The 15,256-nt window shown below is 42.0% G+C and overlaps 1 protein-coding gene across 1 annotated transcript in view; it reads left to right on the top strand.

Annotated features, from left to right (window-relative positions):
- Positions 1-15,256, top strand: part of LOC119409564 (dolichyl-diphosphooligosaccharide--protein glycosyltransferase subunit STT3B) — a gene marked incomplete in the record, with an annotated part of 122,531 nt that overhangs the window by 73,636 nt on the left and 33,639 nt on the right. The window contains 1 exon segment of the mRNA XM_037676466.1: positions 8,877-8,985. Within this exon segment, the coding sequence (XP_037532394.1) occupies positions 8,877-8,985 (109 nt within the window).

The following is a 15,256-nucleotide window of genomic DNA, read 5'->3' as shown; positions in this document are numbered from 1 at the left end:
TGTTTTACCACTCGGTGGTCTCTAGAAGACCATGCTGCAGATGTTTTGCCACTGGTGGTCTCTAGAAGACCATGCTGCAGATGTTTTACCACTCGGTGATCTTTGCAGGACCATGCAGTGAATCCAGTGACCTGCTGGTGGAATGTGAGGGACACTGGTTGCCAGTGCCATCTAACTGGCAACAGGTATCTATGTGTGCAACAAGCATCATCCACACCCTCAGAGTGAACATTTTCTACTGCTGGAGACACCATCAGCCAGGAGCGGGCTTGTTTGTGTCCAGAGAAAGCAGACATGTTGTTTCTGAAGAAAAGCTGTTAAGGTCCTCGGCGTGTAGCAGTGAGCATTAGACACTGACGTGTCACTGGTTTGAAACTGGTCTTTTGACCTGGAAATGATTTATTTTTATGTAAGAAAACTGCTTGGAATGGAAGATACCAAAGTTAAAAAATAAAACAAGATTTGTACTGTAATGTGTAACGTAATTTTCTTCTTGTTAAAATTCATTTTAATTACAAAATTGGTACTGAAAAAAGAACCGTCCAGGTACTGACACCGGTACCGATTTTTTTTTAGAAAGGTATCCAGCCCTAGTAGTTTGACCAAAATGGAAACAACTCTGTCCCCTGCCATTATCACAGAGCTCACTTTAAGACTCGGGCATGAAAGGTGGCGGGTGACACTCCTTCAAAGGATGCTAGGCTTTTAATTTAAGTTTGGATAGCCTTGTATGCATATTCAGATTTGCTGCTGTGTTCATTCTTGAGATGTGTGTGCACGCTGCCCACTGATGCACTTATGTGCATTCATCTCTCCTTGATGTGGTCTCCTGTCACTTCCTCAGAGCTGCGTGTCCAAGTCCCACATGCACCGTCTGAGGACGGCAGGGAGCCCCTGCAGAGACTGCCACCGCCCTGCCTGTCCTTGGAAAGGGTTCTCACATCATGGAGAGGGGACACCGCTCTGACTGTAGCTGATTTTTGGCTTCCTGCCAGGTGTACAGCTGCTGTCAGTGAGTCCACAGAGCTAGTTGTCTGGAAGGAAAACACTCTGACATCATGCAACTCTGTGCCTTTCTTCACCAAAAACACCTGTATCCAAGTAAACTGGATTGAAGAACCTTTCTGGAAAAATTATGTATTTTTTATGTCTCTCTTAGGGCAAACATTTGAACACTTGAACTCTGTTAACCTTTAGCCTTCACACTGCTCTGCAATATTTTATGATCTCCAAGTGATTTCCAAAATGTATTATTGTTGTCAAATTTAAAACAATGAGTAGGGCAGCTTGACTTTCTGCCAATACAGAGACTTAAAAAAAAAACAACCAAAAAACTATTAGGATCAAATGTTGCCATCATATTGTGAATATTTTGTTCATTCATTCATTCAATCTTTATTTATACAGGTTAGTCTCATTTAGCCTCAGGAACTCATTTACACGAGGGACCTGTTTTTAACAAAGAACGATGACAACAGTGGACAATCGTAAAAGAAAACGTATAAATTGTAAAAAATAAATGAGAGAAAATGATGTTAAAAACGAAACAAAAACAGCTTCATTATAAAGTGATGTAAGATACTAAAAACAAGAACATGTCTGCACTGGTGTTTGCATGAACTTGGCAGATGTTTGAAGCCACTTAGAGAGGTCAAGGTCGAGAGCTTCAGATCTTTTTGCAAGATATTCCAGGAAACAGGAGCGGAGTAGGAGAAGGCCCTTTTATCTAGTTCTAGTACTTACGAGGAACTTATCCCTTACACTGAGGGACAGTCTGCGCTGCGAGCAGATCGCTGGTTCAAATCCCAGCTGGGGGCCTTGCATGTTCTCTCCGTGCATGCTTAGATTCTCTCCAGGTACTCCATTTTCCTCCCACAGACCAAAAACATCTTAGACTGATTGGTAACCCTAAATTGTCTCTAGGTGAGTGAGAGAGTGAATGGTTGTTTGTCTCTTTTGTCTATGTGTCCCTGTGATGGACTAAAGACCTGTCCAAGGTGTTGCCTGCCTCTCGCACAGTGACTGCAGGATATGGGCACCAGTGACCCCCGTGACCCGAAAAGGAAGAAGCGGGTATATATAATGGATGGATGGATGGATGGAGTCTCTATATAAGTTAAAACCATCTTATCACAAGCAGAACTGGTTTGTTCCGCTTTGGAGTAAGCTGTTGGAGGAAGAATCAGTTGTGTTGTGTGTTTCCTTGACTGATGAAGTCTTCCAGATTGAAGGCGAAACGTTTCAGCACAAAGAAGAAACTGTCCAGATGACCTGACTGAAAAATGTTGGATTGTATACCTGGATTATTGAGCATGGACTTTGTTGAGTCTCTAAATGTATTTTTTTTTCTTCTTTCTGTTCTCATCATTTTAAACAAAACTTTTCAAATTAGTAGGTAGTCATTCTATTTTTCTTCTTATACTCAACCCCCAACCCCTTCTGGTCTGAAAACCTGTTCTGTAATAAAATAATAAATTCTTGTGTTTTTAATCTTACATTAATTTCTTCAGTAACATTTCATTTCTGGTCCTGGTATGACTTTAGGGAGTCTGGTAGACATTGCTCTTGTGAGTCCTGCCATAATAAATCTGTTTTATTTCAATAAGTCAGATGCAGTGAGTGAGGTGTGATTTTACTTTCTCTGCCATCCAGACTGACAAACACTTTACAGTCCATCCAGAGTCCAGTGTGGGTGTTGAGTGGTTTCTGCTGGCTGCCTGAAAGCTTCAGAGATGGGCTGCTTCTCTGACTGTAATTGTAATAGACAAAGGAAGAACCTTGTGACAAACACAGAGTCAGAACATCAGGTATGCATAGGATTGTTTGTGGTACATTACTGTTGTTGCATGCATACAGCGTATGTCTGTTTTTATACAGACTTGATTTGTATTGAATTCTTTATGGCTGCCTGCGTCAAGCTCCGGGGGAGAGCAGACTTGTTTGTATCTGAAAATTGACAACACAAACAGAAGGTAGAAAAGAAACAGGTGACATAAGAAAACGAGTGCACAGAGCTATATGGACACTTTAGTTCATTCTTTGACTTGATGACCTTACAGACAGACTCGGCATGAATATGGCCATTGCTGAAATAATCTCTTTAATCAAAGTGTTGAGTTGCAGGAAGCATCCCAGTGTTTGTGAAATGTAACAGAAAAATCAATTAGGGACGTACATTTAAGAAAAAAACCCATCACTTGGGGGGAGGGGGAGTGGTGGCGCAGAGATTAGAGAAGGTGGCTTGTGATCAAAAAGGTCACCAGTTCAACTTCCCGGACTGACATCAAAATGTGGGTGGTAGTTCTCTGCTCCACACAGAGGGCTGTGGTGGCTCGGTGGTCTGTGGTCGCATCGGGAAGGACATCCAGTGTAAAGACTATTGCCAAGTCTTTGTGCAAGTTAGTTTGCTGTGGCGACCCCTGAAGAAGAGAGCAGCCAAAAGAAGAAGAAGAAAAATTAAACAAAAACACTTTCCAAATATTTTATTCAACCTGTCTGCTTTCATGTACACCTACTGCACACAAGGGCAGGGCGATATATCGAGTATACTCCATATATTGAGAGTTTTTCAATTTACAGTGGTTAAAATGACTAACACAACCATCAAGTATTACTGGTATTAGACTTGAAAATCCTTTTAGTTCTTTTCTCCCATCTGCGCCTCCAACTGCATGCGCCCCCTCCCTCCCTCCCTGAATACAAACCCAGCCCCTCACCTGCACACGCTCCTCCCGCTTCCTGCTTCTCCAGTTGTGGGGGAGTTAACACAACAAGTAAACACAGGAGACATGAAGAGCAGCTTAACGGCTGAGAAAAAAGAAAAACAATGGCTGTTCTTTCGGAGATGGTTTGGATTTCAATTGTCAGATGAGCAACTGTAGACGATGCTGAAAGCAAGCCCCGACAAAAGGTCGGAACTACAAACCTTTTTCACCATTTTAAACGGCGCTATAAGTTAAATTATAAGCTGCAGCTCCAACCTTGTTTTCAGCCTCCTTCCCTGAAACAAACCACCGTATAAAACTCATTTAGCCGTGCTGTGCCTTATGAGAGGAACAGTGAGGTGGTGCGACATTTATAAAGCAGCAGTTTATCATATCGCTAAAGACACGGTCCCAGTTTCAACTGTGGAACAAGATGGCTAAAGAGTTAGCCGTGTCTTTAGCAATATGATAAGCTGCTGATTTATACATCGCGCCACCCCTCACTGTAAGACTGGAAAATCTGTGTAGTTCTCCTTTTTCTGCCCGTCCAACTTCACACAGCCCCTCCTTCTCCCTTACCAGTTGCTCCTCACAGTTCCAGGAACTCGTCTTAAGCGCAGAGGTGACAGGGCCTTCTCTGTAGCAGGACCAAGACTCTGGAACGAGTTACCTCTGCCTGTCAGACAGGCCCCCTCCCTCTCGGTTTTCAAGTCCCGTTTAAAAACTCACTACTATTCAGTAGCTTTCAACACAAGATGATCTGTGTTTTGAACCTGTATGCTCCACACTGGTTTGTCGTCATTATCTGCATCGATTTTATGTCTATATTCTGATTTACTTCATTGTGCTTTGTGTGTTACCTGTTGTTCTGTCTGTACAGCACTTTGGTTGGCCTTGTAGCTGTTTTAAGTGCTTTATAAATAAAGTGGTATGGTATGGTGTTGCTTCACACACGCTTACTAATGTTGTGAAGGCGGTGCAGCTGAAGAGGATTATTATTTAATATATGTAAATAGTTTATTTTTTAGACATTTAGTAGCTGTTTGTTAATAAATGTGCCTGTGTTACAATTGTGACAAAGCTTTGACTCAGAAATATTTTTTTACTACTTTATGGAAAAAAAAAAAATTCATTCAACCTTTATTTAATAAACAAGTTAGTCTCATTGAGCCTCAGGGACTCATTTACAAGAGAGACCTGATTTTAGCAAACAATGATGACAACTGTAGACAATCATAAAAGAAAGCATATAAATGGAAAAATTAAATGGAAGAAAATGATATTAAAAAACAAAACAAAAAGAGCTACATTATAAAGCGATGTACAATACTAAAAAACATATATATAGTATATCGCGATTTATCTTAAAAATATTGATATTAATTTTGGTTCATATCGCCCAGCCCTACTGTTCACCCCTCCAAACAAGACCAACTTGTAGGAATTCGTGCTTCTCACAGTGTCCTTTTTTATCCTTTCCTCATGCAGGGCTAATTAATATTTTAATTGGACTTTTTAATAATATAGCACAACAAAAAACAGTTGAAAGCTCCTAATGAGAGCTAAATCCAGCTGCCGTGTTAGGATTTAGGACCGTTGCCTGTTTCATGTTTTTACTTAAACATTAGTGTGTCCAAATGGTTGGGATTTGGGGGAATTCAAGTTTACTCGCCCTAAGTCCTGCAGCTCAGAAACTATCCTAGGCTTCGAGTACAGAAACATGTTTTGCTGCTAATGCTTTTAAGAGAAGATTTTTATGTTGATTCATTTTCTAAAGTTCCATGGATCATTGGGGATGGGACTACACTAATTCTGCCAGTAAAGCTCACCCAAAAACTCACCCATGACCACAGTTTTCACATCCTTTCAGAACTTAGGAACACGTGCTGGAAGATTCAAGTTGTCCTTTTTTCCCCACTTTTCCCCTTGAGAGCTGGAGATAGGTGGTAGGTGTTATGGCAGAAAAAGCACCCAGACTATAAAAGCACAGTTAAATATGCTGGTGAAGATTCTGTCAGTTAAATAATTTGGCATCTCACTACCAGGTGCCAACAAACAAACAAAGGTTGTGATCCCCTGATAACTATCTTTCATGTATTTCAAAAACATTCAATACAAAAACAACTGGACTTTATTTGTAACAGAAGACGTTTCGCTCCTCATCCGAGGAGCTTTCTCATTTCAAAGAGCAGTGAGTGAGGGGTTCAGGTTATAAGGCTGAGATAAGAAACCCATACATATGTAGATTGACAAATCACACCTCACACCTTAATAGTAGGGGTTTCTTAAGGTCTTTGTTACTTTAATTCACAGATGAGGCCCCTCTGTTCCCATCAGGTGTGAAAACTGGCTGGGAATCAGTCTTAAAGTTGAATTATACGTTTTTGAAAGTTGAAATCTGAGGCCTCCTCCTCTGTTGAGACATTTTTTTCTCTTTTAATATAAATTGCTTCCTTCACCCCTTCCTCAAACCATCTGTGTTCTGTTCTCGGTCCAAAATGTGCAAATTTTGGTCCTCAAAAGAGTGTCCCTTATCTGTGAGGTGCAGGTGAACAGCTGAGTCTTGTCCAGAGGAGGTGGCTCTCCTGTGCTGAGCCATGTGTCTGTGAAGAGGCTGTTTAGTTTCTCCAATGTAGAAGTCTGGACAGTCCTTGCTGCACTGGACCGCATACACAAGTACTTAAAGTACTGGACCGCATACTTCAAGTCTTTGAAACTCACTGCCCATCCCGCATATGAAACAGTGTCTACAAATGATTGAATTGCTATTTACCCTTACTGTATGTCAATGCTGTAATTGTCCCTATGTGTGAGAAAAAGTATGAATTGTTGTTTGTCTCTTTGTGTCCCTGTGATGGACATGCGATCTGTCCAGGGGTGTCCCCCGCCTCTCGCACAGTGACTGCTGGATATGGGCACCAGTGACCCCCGTGACCTTAAAAGGAAGAAGAGGATGGATGAATGTCAATGCACAGTTTTCCTTTCCTTTTCCCCATTTTAATTTTTTGGGGAAGAAAGATTTGGTCATGTAGATAATGTTTCTAGATGCAAATGAAAGAAAAGGATGAAGCTGGTAAAGGGGATGGATGGATGAACTTGGGGGCAGTTGTGTTTGAGTGGTTAGAGCAGTCACCCTCCAATGTGAGAGTTGGGGGTTCAATTTCACCAGCAGTCACATGTTGAAGTGTCCCTGGGCAAGACACTGAACCATCATTGTCTCCGATGTGTGTCCCATCAGTGTATGAATGTGATAAAGTACTGATTAATCTTTGTATAGATCTAGTAGAGTGCTGTATGAATGAATGGGTAAATGAGGCACAGGTTGTTGTAAAGAGCTTTGAGTATCGTGATATGATCAACAAGTACAGTCCATTTATCATTAACTTGACCTTTTTTTTCACTGTGTGACAAATTTCCAGTGGCTTCTGGGAAATATTTAGTATGATCAGTAACTGATGGTGGCAACATTACTCTTTAAAAATAAATAATCTAAAGTTTTGACTTTTTAAAATTCCTCAGGCTTGTTCTTTTTGCATCTATGTATCATTTTCAGTTTGAACAAAAAGAGAAAATATTGATACACTGAATATTTTACAGCCTTATTAGACTATATTAGATGTGTGTTTCATTGAAGTAATTATATATATAACTATAATTCTTTTTACAAGTGATTAAAATAAACACTATTAATAGCAGTTTATAATAAATAATACTGACTCACTTGACAACATTGAAACTCCTGCATGTAAGTTTACGCTCATGTCTTGACTGTACCTATTAAACAATTTTACAACATATTTTTCATAAACTCAAATTAGTTCCCCGCCTATTTTATGTGGTTTATTTTCTTTGCTGCTTTTTTTTCCCTGCCTGAGGAAAAAAAAACTATTAAAAAACACCTTGCACAAACAAGCACATAGTGACGTAGACATTCTGCAGAGGGGAGACGACGAGAGCGGTGAGCATGTTCATAGATGCTCTCGAGGTCACTGTAAGAGTTCTGATAAGGATGTAATAATCAGTCAATGTCCTCTGGTGAGATTCATAAACATTCTTGAGGGATGTCGAGGAATGGCCAAGAATAACGTCTATGAGAACCCAAGAGTCCTGAAATGATGACACAAGTTTATTCAGCTGGTTTCATCTGGTTAACAGTTGGACATTCCTCAGGGAGGGGGTGGTGAGCATCAGATCACATGTTCTCCAGGCAAATTCAGATAAGAAGGCCTTCAAGGCCAGCCAAGGGAGCCAAATTCAGATAAACACACAGTTGTTTTGGGGACAGGCAGAACTTAATGACATCTACTTTGAGTCTGTGTTGGTCCACTCAATTCCGAATTGTCCAAGTTACATGGCCACACCAATGGAACGTGACTGAGTAAAGTCCCCAAGATCTGATCCATTCTGCCTAAAGCATTTGAGTCTGGGTACTCGAGCCACGATCCAAGCCATCATAAAGGCAAGCAGCGTGATCGGGTCCAAATTTGCTGCCAACGACTTCCTTGATTGATAAAACCAGCAACCAGCCGAATCCAAAAAGCAGGAACCAGTTATCAAAAATCAATTAAATATGCGTCCTTAAAATCCACAAATGGCAGCAGAGATAGACACATCATCAAGTCTTCCAAGTTGATGAGATATCCAGCTGCGTGCTTGCCAACAGGGCAAATCGGCTCGCCTAAAGCCTGTCTTCTCTTTGAAGAAATGTTGTAAATTGAGTTGAGGGACCAACTGATCAAAACAAGTCCATAATTATGGTTCGGAGGATATGCAAGAGAGGCTCACAAGCAGTTTCACAGACAGACAGAGCAGCAAAGCAAAGCGGAGAGGGAAGGGAGAAGCATCCGATCTCGGCGAGAGCAAGTGGTGAAGTAATTGATTTGTTTATTGTGACAGGCCTAGTTGTATGCTGTTTATTTGATGTTTGATGGAAGCCTGTAGAATCTTGATGGCGGTGAGACGTTGCTTGTCCTCAGTGAAACGTTGCTTGTCTTCAGTGAGATGGTGCTTGTCCACAGTGAGATATCGCTTGTCCTCAGTGGGACATTGCTTGTCTTCTGTGGGACGTTGCTTGGCCTCAGTGAGTTGTTGCTATCTTGTGGCCGCTGTTTCTCTTGGACATATCGTATGTCCTTTCTAACGGCTTTTGTTCTGTCTGGTTTGTGTCTGCAGGTTCAACTACAGGTCAACTCACCATCTCACCACCAATGGCTTCTATGAGTTTCTCAACTGGTTTGATGAACGAGCTTGGTACCCTCTGGGAAGGATAGTTGGAGGCACAGTAAGTATTTTGTGTCCTGGCTATGTTACAGATGCTTGACTTTGATTTTTGTTGCTGTTGTTTTCAAAAAACTTATCTTATATGTGGTATTGTTTCTAGAAATGTTTCAATCCACACAAAAACACAGAAAACAGCCCAAAATGATGTAATAACAAAGCCAGGCCTGTATGTGGTGCTGTAATGCTACCACCAAAATACACCTGAAACAGGAAACAAGACATGGAGCGTGCACATAAGGCTAACACATCAGGTAGTAGGTGTAGTGTACTGTGCAGTGTGTGGTTCAACCTGTAAACGCAAAGATTAGAACTGTAAGCAGCTACGATGGGGTCAAAGCTTTCCAACGTGTGCTCCCCCACCATCTTACCAGATCTGTTGACTCACTAACTTGTATATTCACAAGTCTTTATCTTGATGCCATTTTGTCCTCAAGCTCCTAATTCAGTTCTGTTCTTTTATGTAGCACCAAGTCACAAAAGAAGTCCTCTCAGGGCACTGAACAGAAACATTCACATACATTATTAATGCCAATTAGCAAACTTATCCATCTAAGGAAGGGAGGATTTAAAGGTTAGTTTGCCACAAAACGCCCCCCCCATTTACTGCTTTTAGTAAGACTATACAAATGGGAGGGATGGTGCAGAGGTTAGAGAAGGTGGGCCTTTGATTGGAAGGTCGCTGGTTCAACTTTCTGGACCAACAACATAAAAATCTGTATGGAAAAGGTGAAACACCCACACCTGCCTCCACCCTCCTCTGTCCTATTCTGGGCCCCTTAACCCCCACCCCCCTCCCTCGGGTGCCGCAGCTCTCTGCTCCACACAGAGGGTTGTGGTGGCTTGGTGGTTTGTGCTTGGGTCAGGAAGGACATCCGGTGTAAGAACATTGGCGAAGTCTGCATCCAAGTTAGTTTGCTGTGGCGACCCCTGAGGAAGGGAGCAGCTGAAAGAAGAAGAAAATAAAAAAGTAGGACTCTATAGAAATAAACTGACCTAACAAAATTCATTTGTTTCTTATGTTTAAGTGAGTATTTTGGGATTGGTTTGTCTCTTTCAGCTCTCAAATTATGCCATGTTACACTTGCAAAGTTTTGAAGTAAAAACGTCGATCTGTCCATCCAGCCATCCATCCATTATCTTTTACCCACTTCTTCCATTTTGGGTCACGGGGGTCACTGGTATCCATATCCAGCAATCACTGTGCGAGAGGTGGGGGACACCCTGGACAGGTCTCCAGTCCATCACAGGGCCACATAGAGACAAACAACCATTCACTCTCTCACTCACACCAAGGGACAATTTAGAGTTACCAATCAGCCTAACATGCATGTTTTTGGTCTGTGGGAGGAAACCGGAGTACCCGGAGAAAACCCACACATGCACGGCGAGAACATGCAAACTCGACACAGAAAGGCCCCCCTGGCCAGGATTTGAACTGAGGCAACCTGCTCACTAAGAGGCGGCAGCTCTACAGTCATGCTTCCAAAAATATCAAATTATAAAATATGTTTGTTGCATTTTAGCGCCCCCTGATGGTCAAACTTTGCTATCATTAAATAGGGTTATTAACTTGCATGTTAATGAATCAAACGGTTTTAGGCTAATAAAATCATTATGGTGGAGGGAAGGCCAGAAAACCCTGTTTAACATAATTACTATTATTAGAAATAAAACTGTAACTTTCATTTAAAAAAATTAATTGTTTGTCAAGAAAAATCAGAAGAAGAAATGATCACACTTTTGTTCTGGTACAAACCTAAATTTTGTTGTGCGCTTGACAGTTTAAATAAAAAAACAACTGGCGTTTTGCTTGTACCCAACAAACATAACATTTTAAAATATGTGAACTATTATCCCAATCTAAACAACAAGTCGAAGCCTTTTATAAAGGGCGATCTGAAGAGGAAGCCTGCTGATTTTGTTGTGATTGACATAACGGTTGTAATGATAAAAAGTATTCAGCCTTCCCCCAAACTTCAGAAGAAATGGCGACATGTTTCAAAATGGAGAATGTTTCTCTTTGCAGAGCGTTTGGAGTCATTCAAGGAGTGCAAACTGTAACTTGTTTGTTGTTTGTTTTTAACTGAAACCACATTGTTTGTTTTGCTCTTTCTGTACCAGCTAATCATTTTCATGTTGGCAGAGACAAGTCAGAGGTTGCTGCTCAACTTCTCTTTGACTTTGATTAAAGTTTCATTCAATTCTCCATTGTAGTGACATGAACTCCTCACATGTAACTGCCCCTGGTGGACATTAATAAGGTTAGGGACGGGTAAGGTTAGGTTACCTCTATCTTACTCGTGAAGTATTTATCAACTTTTGCATTAAAATGATTGTTTATGTCATATACACTGCCTGGCCAAAAAAAGGTTGCCACCTGTATTTAACTAATCAAATAGGTACGAGCCTCATATTGGATAATTACTGCATGGGTGATTATCTTTCAGCTTCAACAAGTTACAGGTCCTTCTCAAAAAATTAGCATATTGTGATAAAGGTCATTATTTTCCATAATGGAGTAGAAACATCCAGAGCCACCGTGCACAGGCGTGTGCAGGAAATGGGCTACAGGTGCCACATTCCCCAGGTCAAGCCACTTTTGAACCAGAAACAGCGGCAGAAGCGCCTGACCTGGGCTACAGAGAAGCAGCACTGGACTGTTGCTCAGTGGTCCAAAGTACTTTTTTCGGATGAAAGCAAATTTTGCATGTCATTCAGAAATCAAGGTGCCAGAGTCTGGAGGAAGACTGGGGAGAAGGAAATGCCAAATGCCAGAAGTCCAGTGTGAAGCACCCACAGTCAGTGATGGTCTGGGGTGCCATGTCAGCTGCTGGTGTTGGTCCACTGTGTTTTATCAAGAGCAGGGTCAATGCAGCTAGCTATCAGGAGATTTTGGAGCACTTCATGCTTCCATCTGCTGAAAAGCTTTATAGAGATGAAGATTTCATTTTTCAGCACGACCTGGCACCTGCTCACAGTGCCAAAACCACTGGTAAATGGTTTACTGACCATGGTATTACTGTGCTCAATTGGCCTGCCAACTCTACTGACCTGAACCCCATAGAGAACCTGTGGGATATTGTGAAGAGAAAGTTGAGAGACGCAAGACCCGACACTCTGGATGAGCTTAAGGCCGCTATCGAAGCATCCTGGGCCTCCCTAACACCTCAGCAGTGCCACAGGCTGATTGCCTCCATGCCACGCCGCATTGACGCAGTCATTCATGCAAAAGGATTCCCGACCAAGTATTGAGTGCATAACTGAACATGATTATTTGAAGGTTGGCGTTTTTTGTATTAAAAACACTTGTCTTTCATTGGTGGGATGAAATATGCTAATTTTTTGGGACAGGCATTTTGGGTTTTCATGAGCTGTATGCCATAATCATCAGTATTAAAACAATTAAAGACCTGAAATATTTCAGTTGGTGTGCAATGAATCTGAAATATATGAAAGTTTCTTTTTTATCATTACATTATGGAAAATAATGACCTTTATCACTGTATGCTAATTTTTTGAGAAGGACCTGTATTTAACCCAACTGGTGCAATGAGTTGCTTCTCATTTCTTAAACAACCATATTGAAAGACACATGACATGGTTGTGGAAAAGATGTCAGTCAGTTTGAGAAGGGTCAATTCACTGGCATCAAGCAGAGAAAACATTTAAGGAGATTGTAGAAACTGCTAACATTGGGTTAAGAACTGGCCAACATATTATTAAAAACTGGAAGGATAGTGGGGACCCATCGTCTTCGAGGAAGAAATGTGTCCAGAAAAATATCCTGAATTATCGTGATTGCGATCACTTAAACGTTTGGTGAAATCAAATGGAAGAAAAACAACAGCAGCACTCAGGACTATGTTTAATGGTGAAAGTAAGAACATTTACACACACAATGTGAAGGAACTCAAGGGATTGGGACTGAACAGCTGTGTAGCCTTAAGAAAACCACTAATCAGTGAGGCTAACTGGAAAAAAGGCTTCAATTTGCTAGGGAGCATAAAGATTGGACTCTGGAGCAATGGAAGAAGGTCATGTGGTCTGATGAGTCCAGATTGACCCTGTTCCAGAGTGATGGGCGCATCAGGGTAAGAAGAGAGGCAGGTGAAGTGATGCATCCATCATGCCTAGTGTCTAGTCATCAATGCAAGACCTTGGTGAAAGATTACTGCAACACTGGATGTAAATGGATCTTGTGACATTGCAGAAGCTTATTGAAACAATGACACAGTGAATTCATGCTGTAATCAAAGCTAAAGGCGGTCCAACGAAATATTAGTGTGTGACCTTTTTGTTCTGGTGTCAACTTTTTTTTTTGGTCAGGCAGTGTATTATATATGATATGAAGAGAAATAAAAAATAAAGTAGAAGGATAATAATAACTAAATAATTTCCTTTAGGTTACTTGCCTTGGCAGAACGCTCATCCCTTCCATGATTTTTGTTGCCGTGGGTGTGGGGTGAGGAAACGACTCAGCGTGAAGGACACGGAGCGCTACCTCTAGCTTTTTAGCTAGTGTGTCTGTATTGCGCGCTGCTAGCTTAGTACTCAGTCAGTGTTGGCAGTTGTTGTCAGGGGACGGGGATTTTGGTAGGGCGGTGCGCCCTCCTTGTGTTATGATAAGGGAAACTGAGTTTTAATAATGTTTATGCTCTGCTGGAGACATTGGAAATACTGCTGCATTAACGCTGCAGACAGGTTGGGGTCACATTAAATTAGAGTCAGAGAGATTTATTTGTCATACACCACATGCGACACGTCAGAGTCAGAGTCAGAGTCAGAGTTTCTTTATTGTCATTCGCACCTCATGTGGTACATGTGGTGGAGCGAAATTATGTACGCAGGGTCCCAGTTACATCCAACAATAAAATGTCTAAGAAAAACAGTAATAACATCTAAGATATGAACTAAGAAAAACATCAACTAAATATACACTAAGCACTCATAACATAAAACATTGAACATCAGCACAAACATGAACATGAGTCTGTGAGCAGATGTGCACGCATGAACACATCAACATTGAAACAGATCAGCAGCAACATGAAACAGATCAGCAGCAACATGATATGGTTTTTCACAGTGATTATTCTAGTTAGAGATTCATGAGTCTAACAGCCTCAGGGTAGAAGCTGTTCCTCAGTCTAGTGGTTCTACACTTAATGCTCCTTAACCTCCTTCCTGAGGGGAGTGGGGCAAAAAGTGTGTGTGCTGGGTGGGTGGGGTCCTTCATGATGCAGGTGACCCTCTTCCTGCATCTGGAGGTGTAGATGTCTGTGATGGTGGGGAGACTGATTCCAACAGATTTCTGTGCAGCCTTCACCACTCTCTGCAAAGCTTTTCTTTCTGCAGCTGTGCAGCCTCCATGCCACACGTTGATGCTCGAGCACAGGATGCTCTCCACTGCACACCTGTAGAAGGAGGTGAGGACTGAGCTTCCCAGACCAGCTCGCCTCAGCCGTCTGAGGAAGTAGAGTCTCTGATGAGCTTTCTTGATCAGGCTGGTGGTGTTGTTGCTCCAGCTGAGGTTGTCATTCATGTGTACACCCAAGTACTTGTAGCTGGAGACCACTTCCACCGCAGATCCTCTTATGTTCAGGGGGGTGTAGATGTTTTTGTTCCTTCTGAAGTCCACAATCATCTCCTTTGTCTTCTTCACATTGATGTGAAGGTTATTCTCTCTGCACCAGCTCTCCAGGTGTTCCACCTCTTGCCTGTAGCTGGACTCATCATTGTTTGTGATGCATCCCACCACCGCTGTATCATCTGCAAACTTTACAATGTGACAGCCTGGATGGGTAGCTGCACAATCATATGTGAGCAGAGTAAACAGAAGGGGGCTCAACACACATCCCTGAGGAGAGCCAGTGCTGAGGGTTATGGTGGAGGAGGAGAGGTTGTGGATCCTCACTAACTGTGGTCTGTTTGTTAAAAAGTCTAGTACCCAGTTGCAGATGGAGGGGCTTAGTCCTAGTGTGAATAGTTTGTCCATCAGGGTTTGGGGGATCATGGTGTTGAAGGCGGATGTGAAGTCCACAAAGAGCATACGGACGTAAGAGTTTTTCTGCTCCAGGTGGTTGAGCGCAGTGTGGACCACAGAGGAGATTGCATCCTCTGTTGATCGGTTCTCACGGTATGCGTACTGATGAGGGTCCTCGTTGATGTTGATGGTTGTTTTGATGTGGGTCATGACCAGTTTTTCGAAGCATTTAGCGACTATCAGGGTGAGGGCCACTGGCCGATAGTCATTCAGACCAGTCACTGTAGAG

Source organism: Nematolebias whitei, chromosome 5, assembly GCF_014905685.2.
Source record: "Nematolebias whitei isolate Nwh7 chromosome 5, NemWhi1, whole genome shotgun sequence".
Lineage (NCBI taxonomy): Eukaryota > Metazoa > Chordata > Actinopteri > Cyprinodontiformes > Rivulidae > Nematolebias > Nematolebias whitei.
Note: the sequence above shows the minus strand (reverse complement) of the source record. Positions and strands in the feature narration are given on the sequence as shown.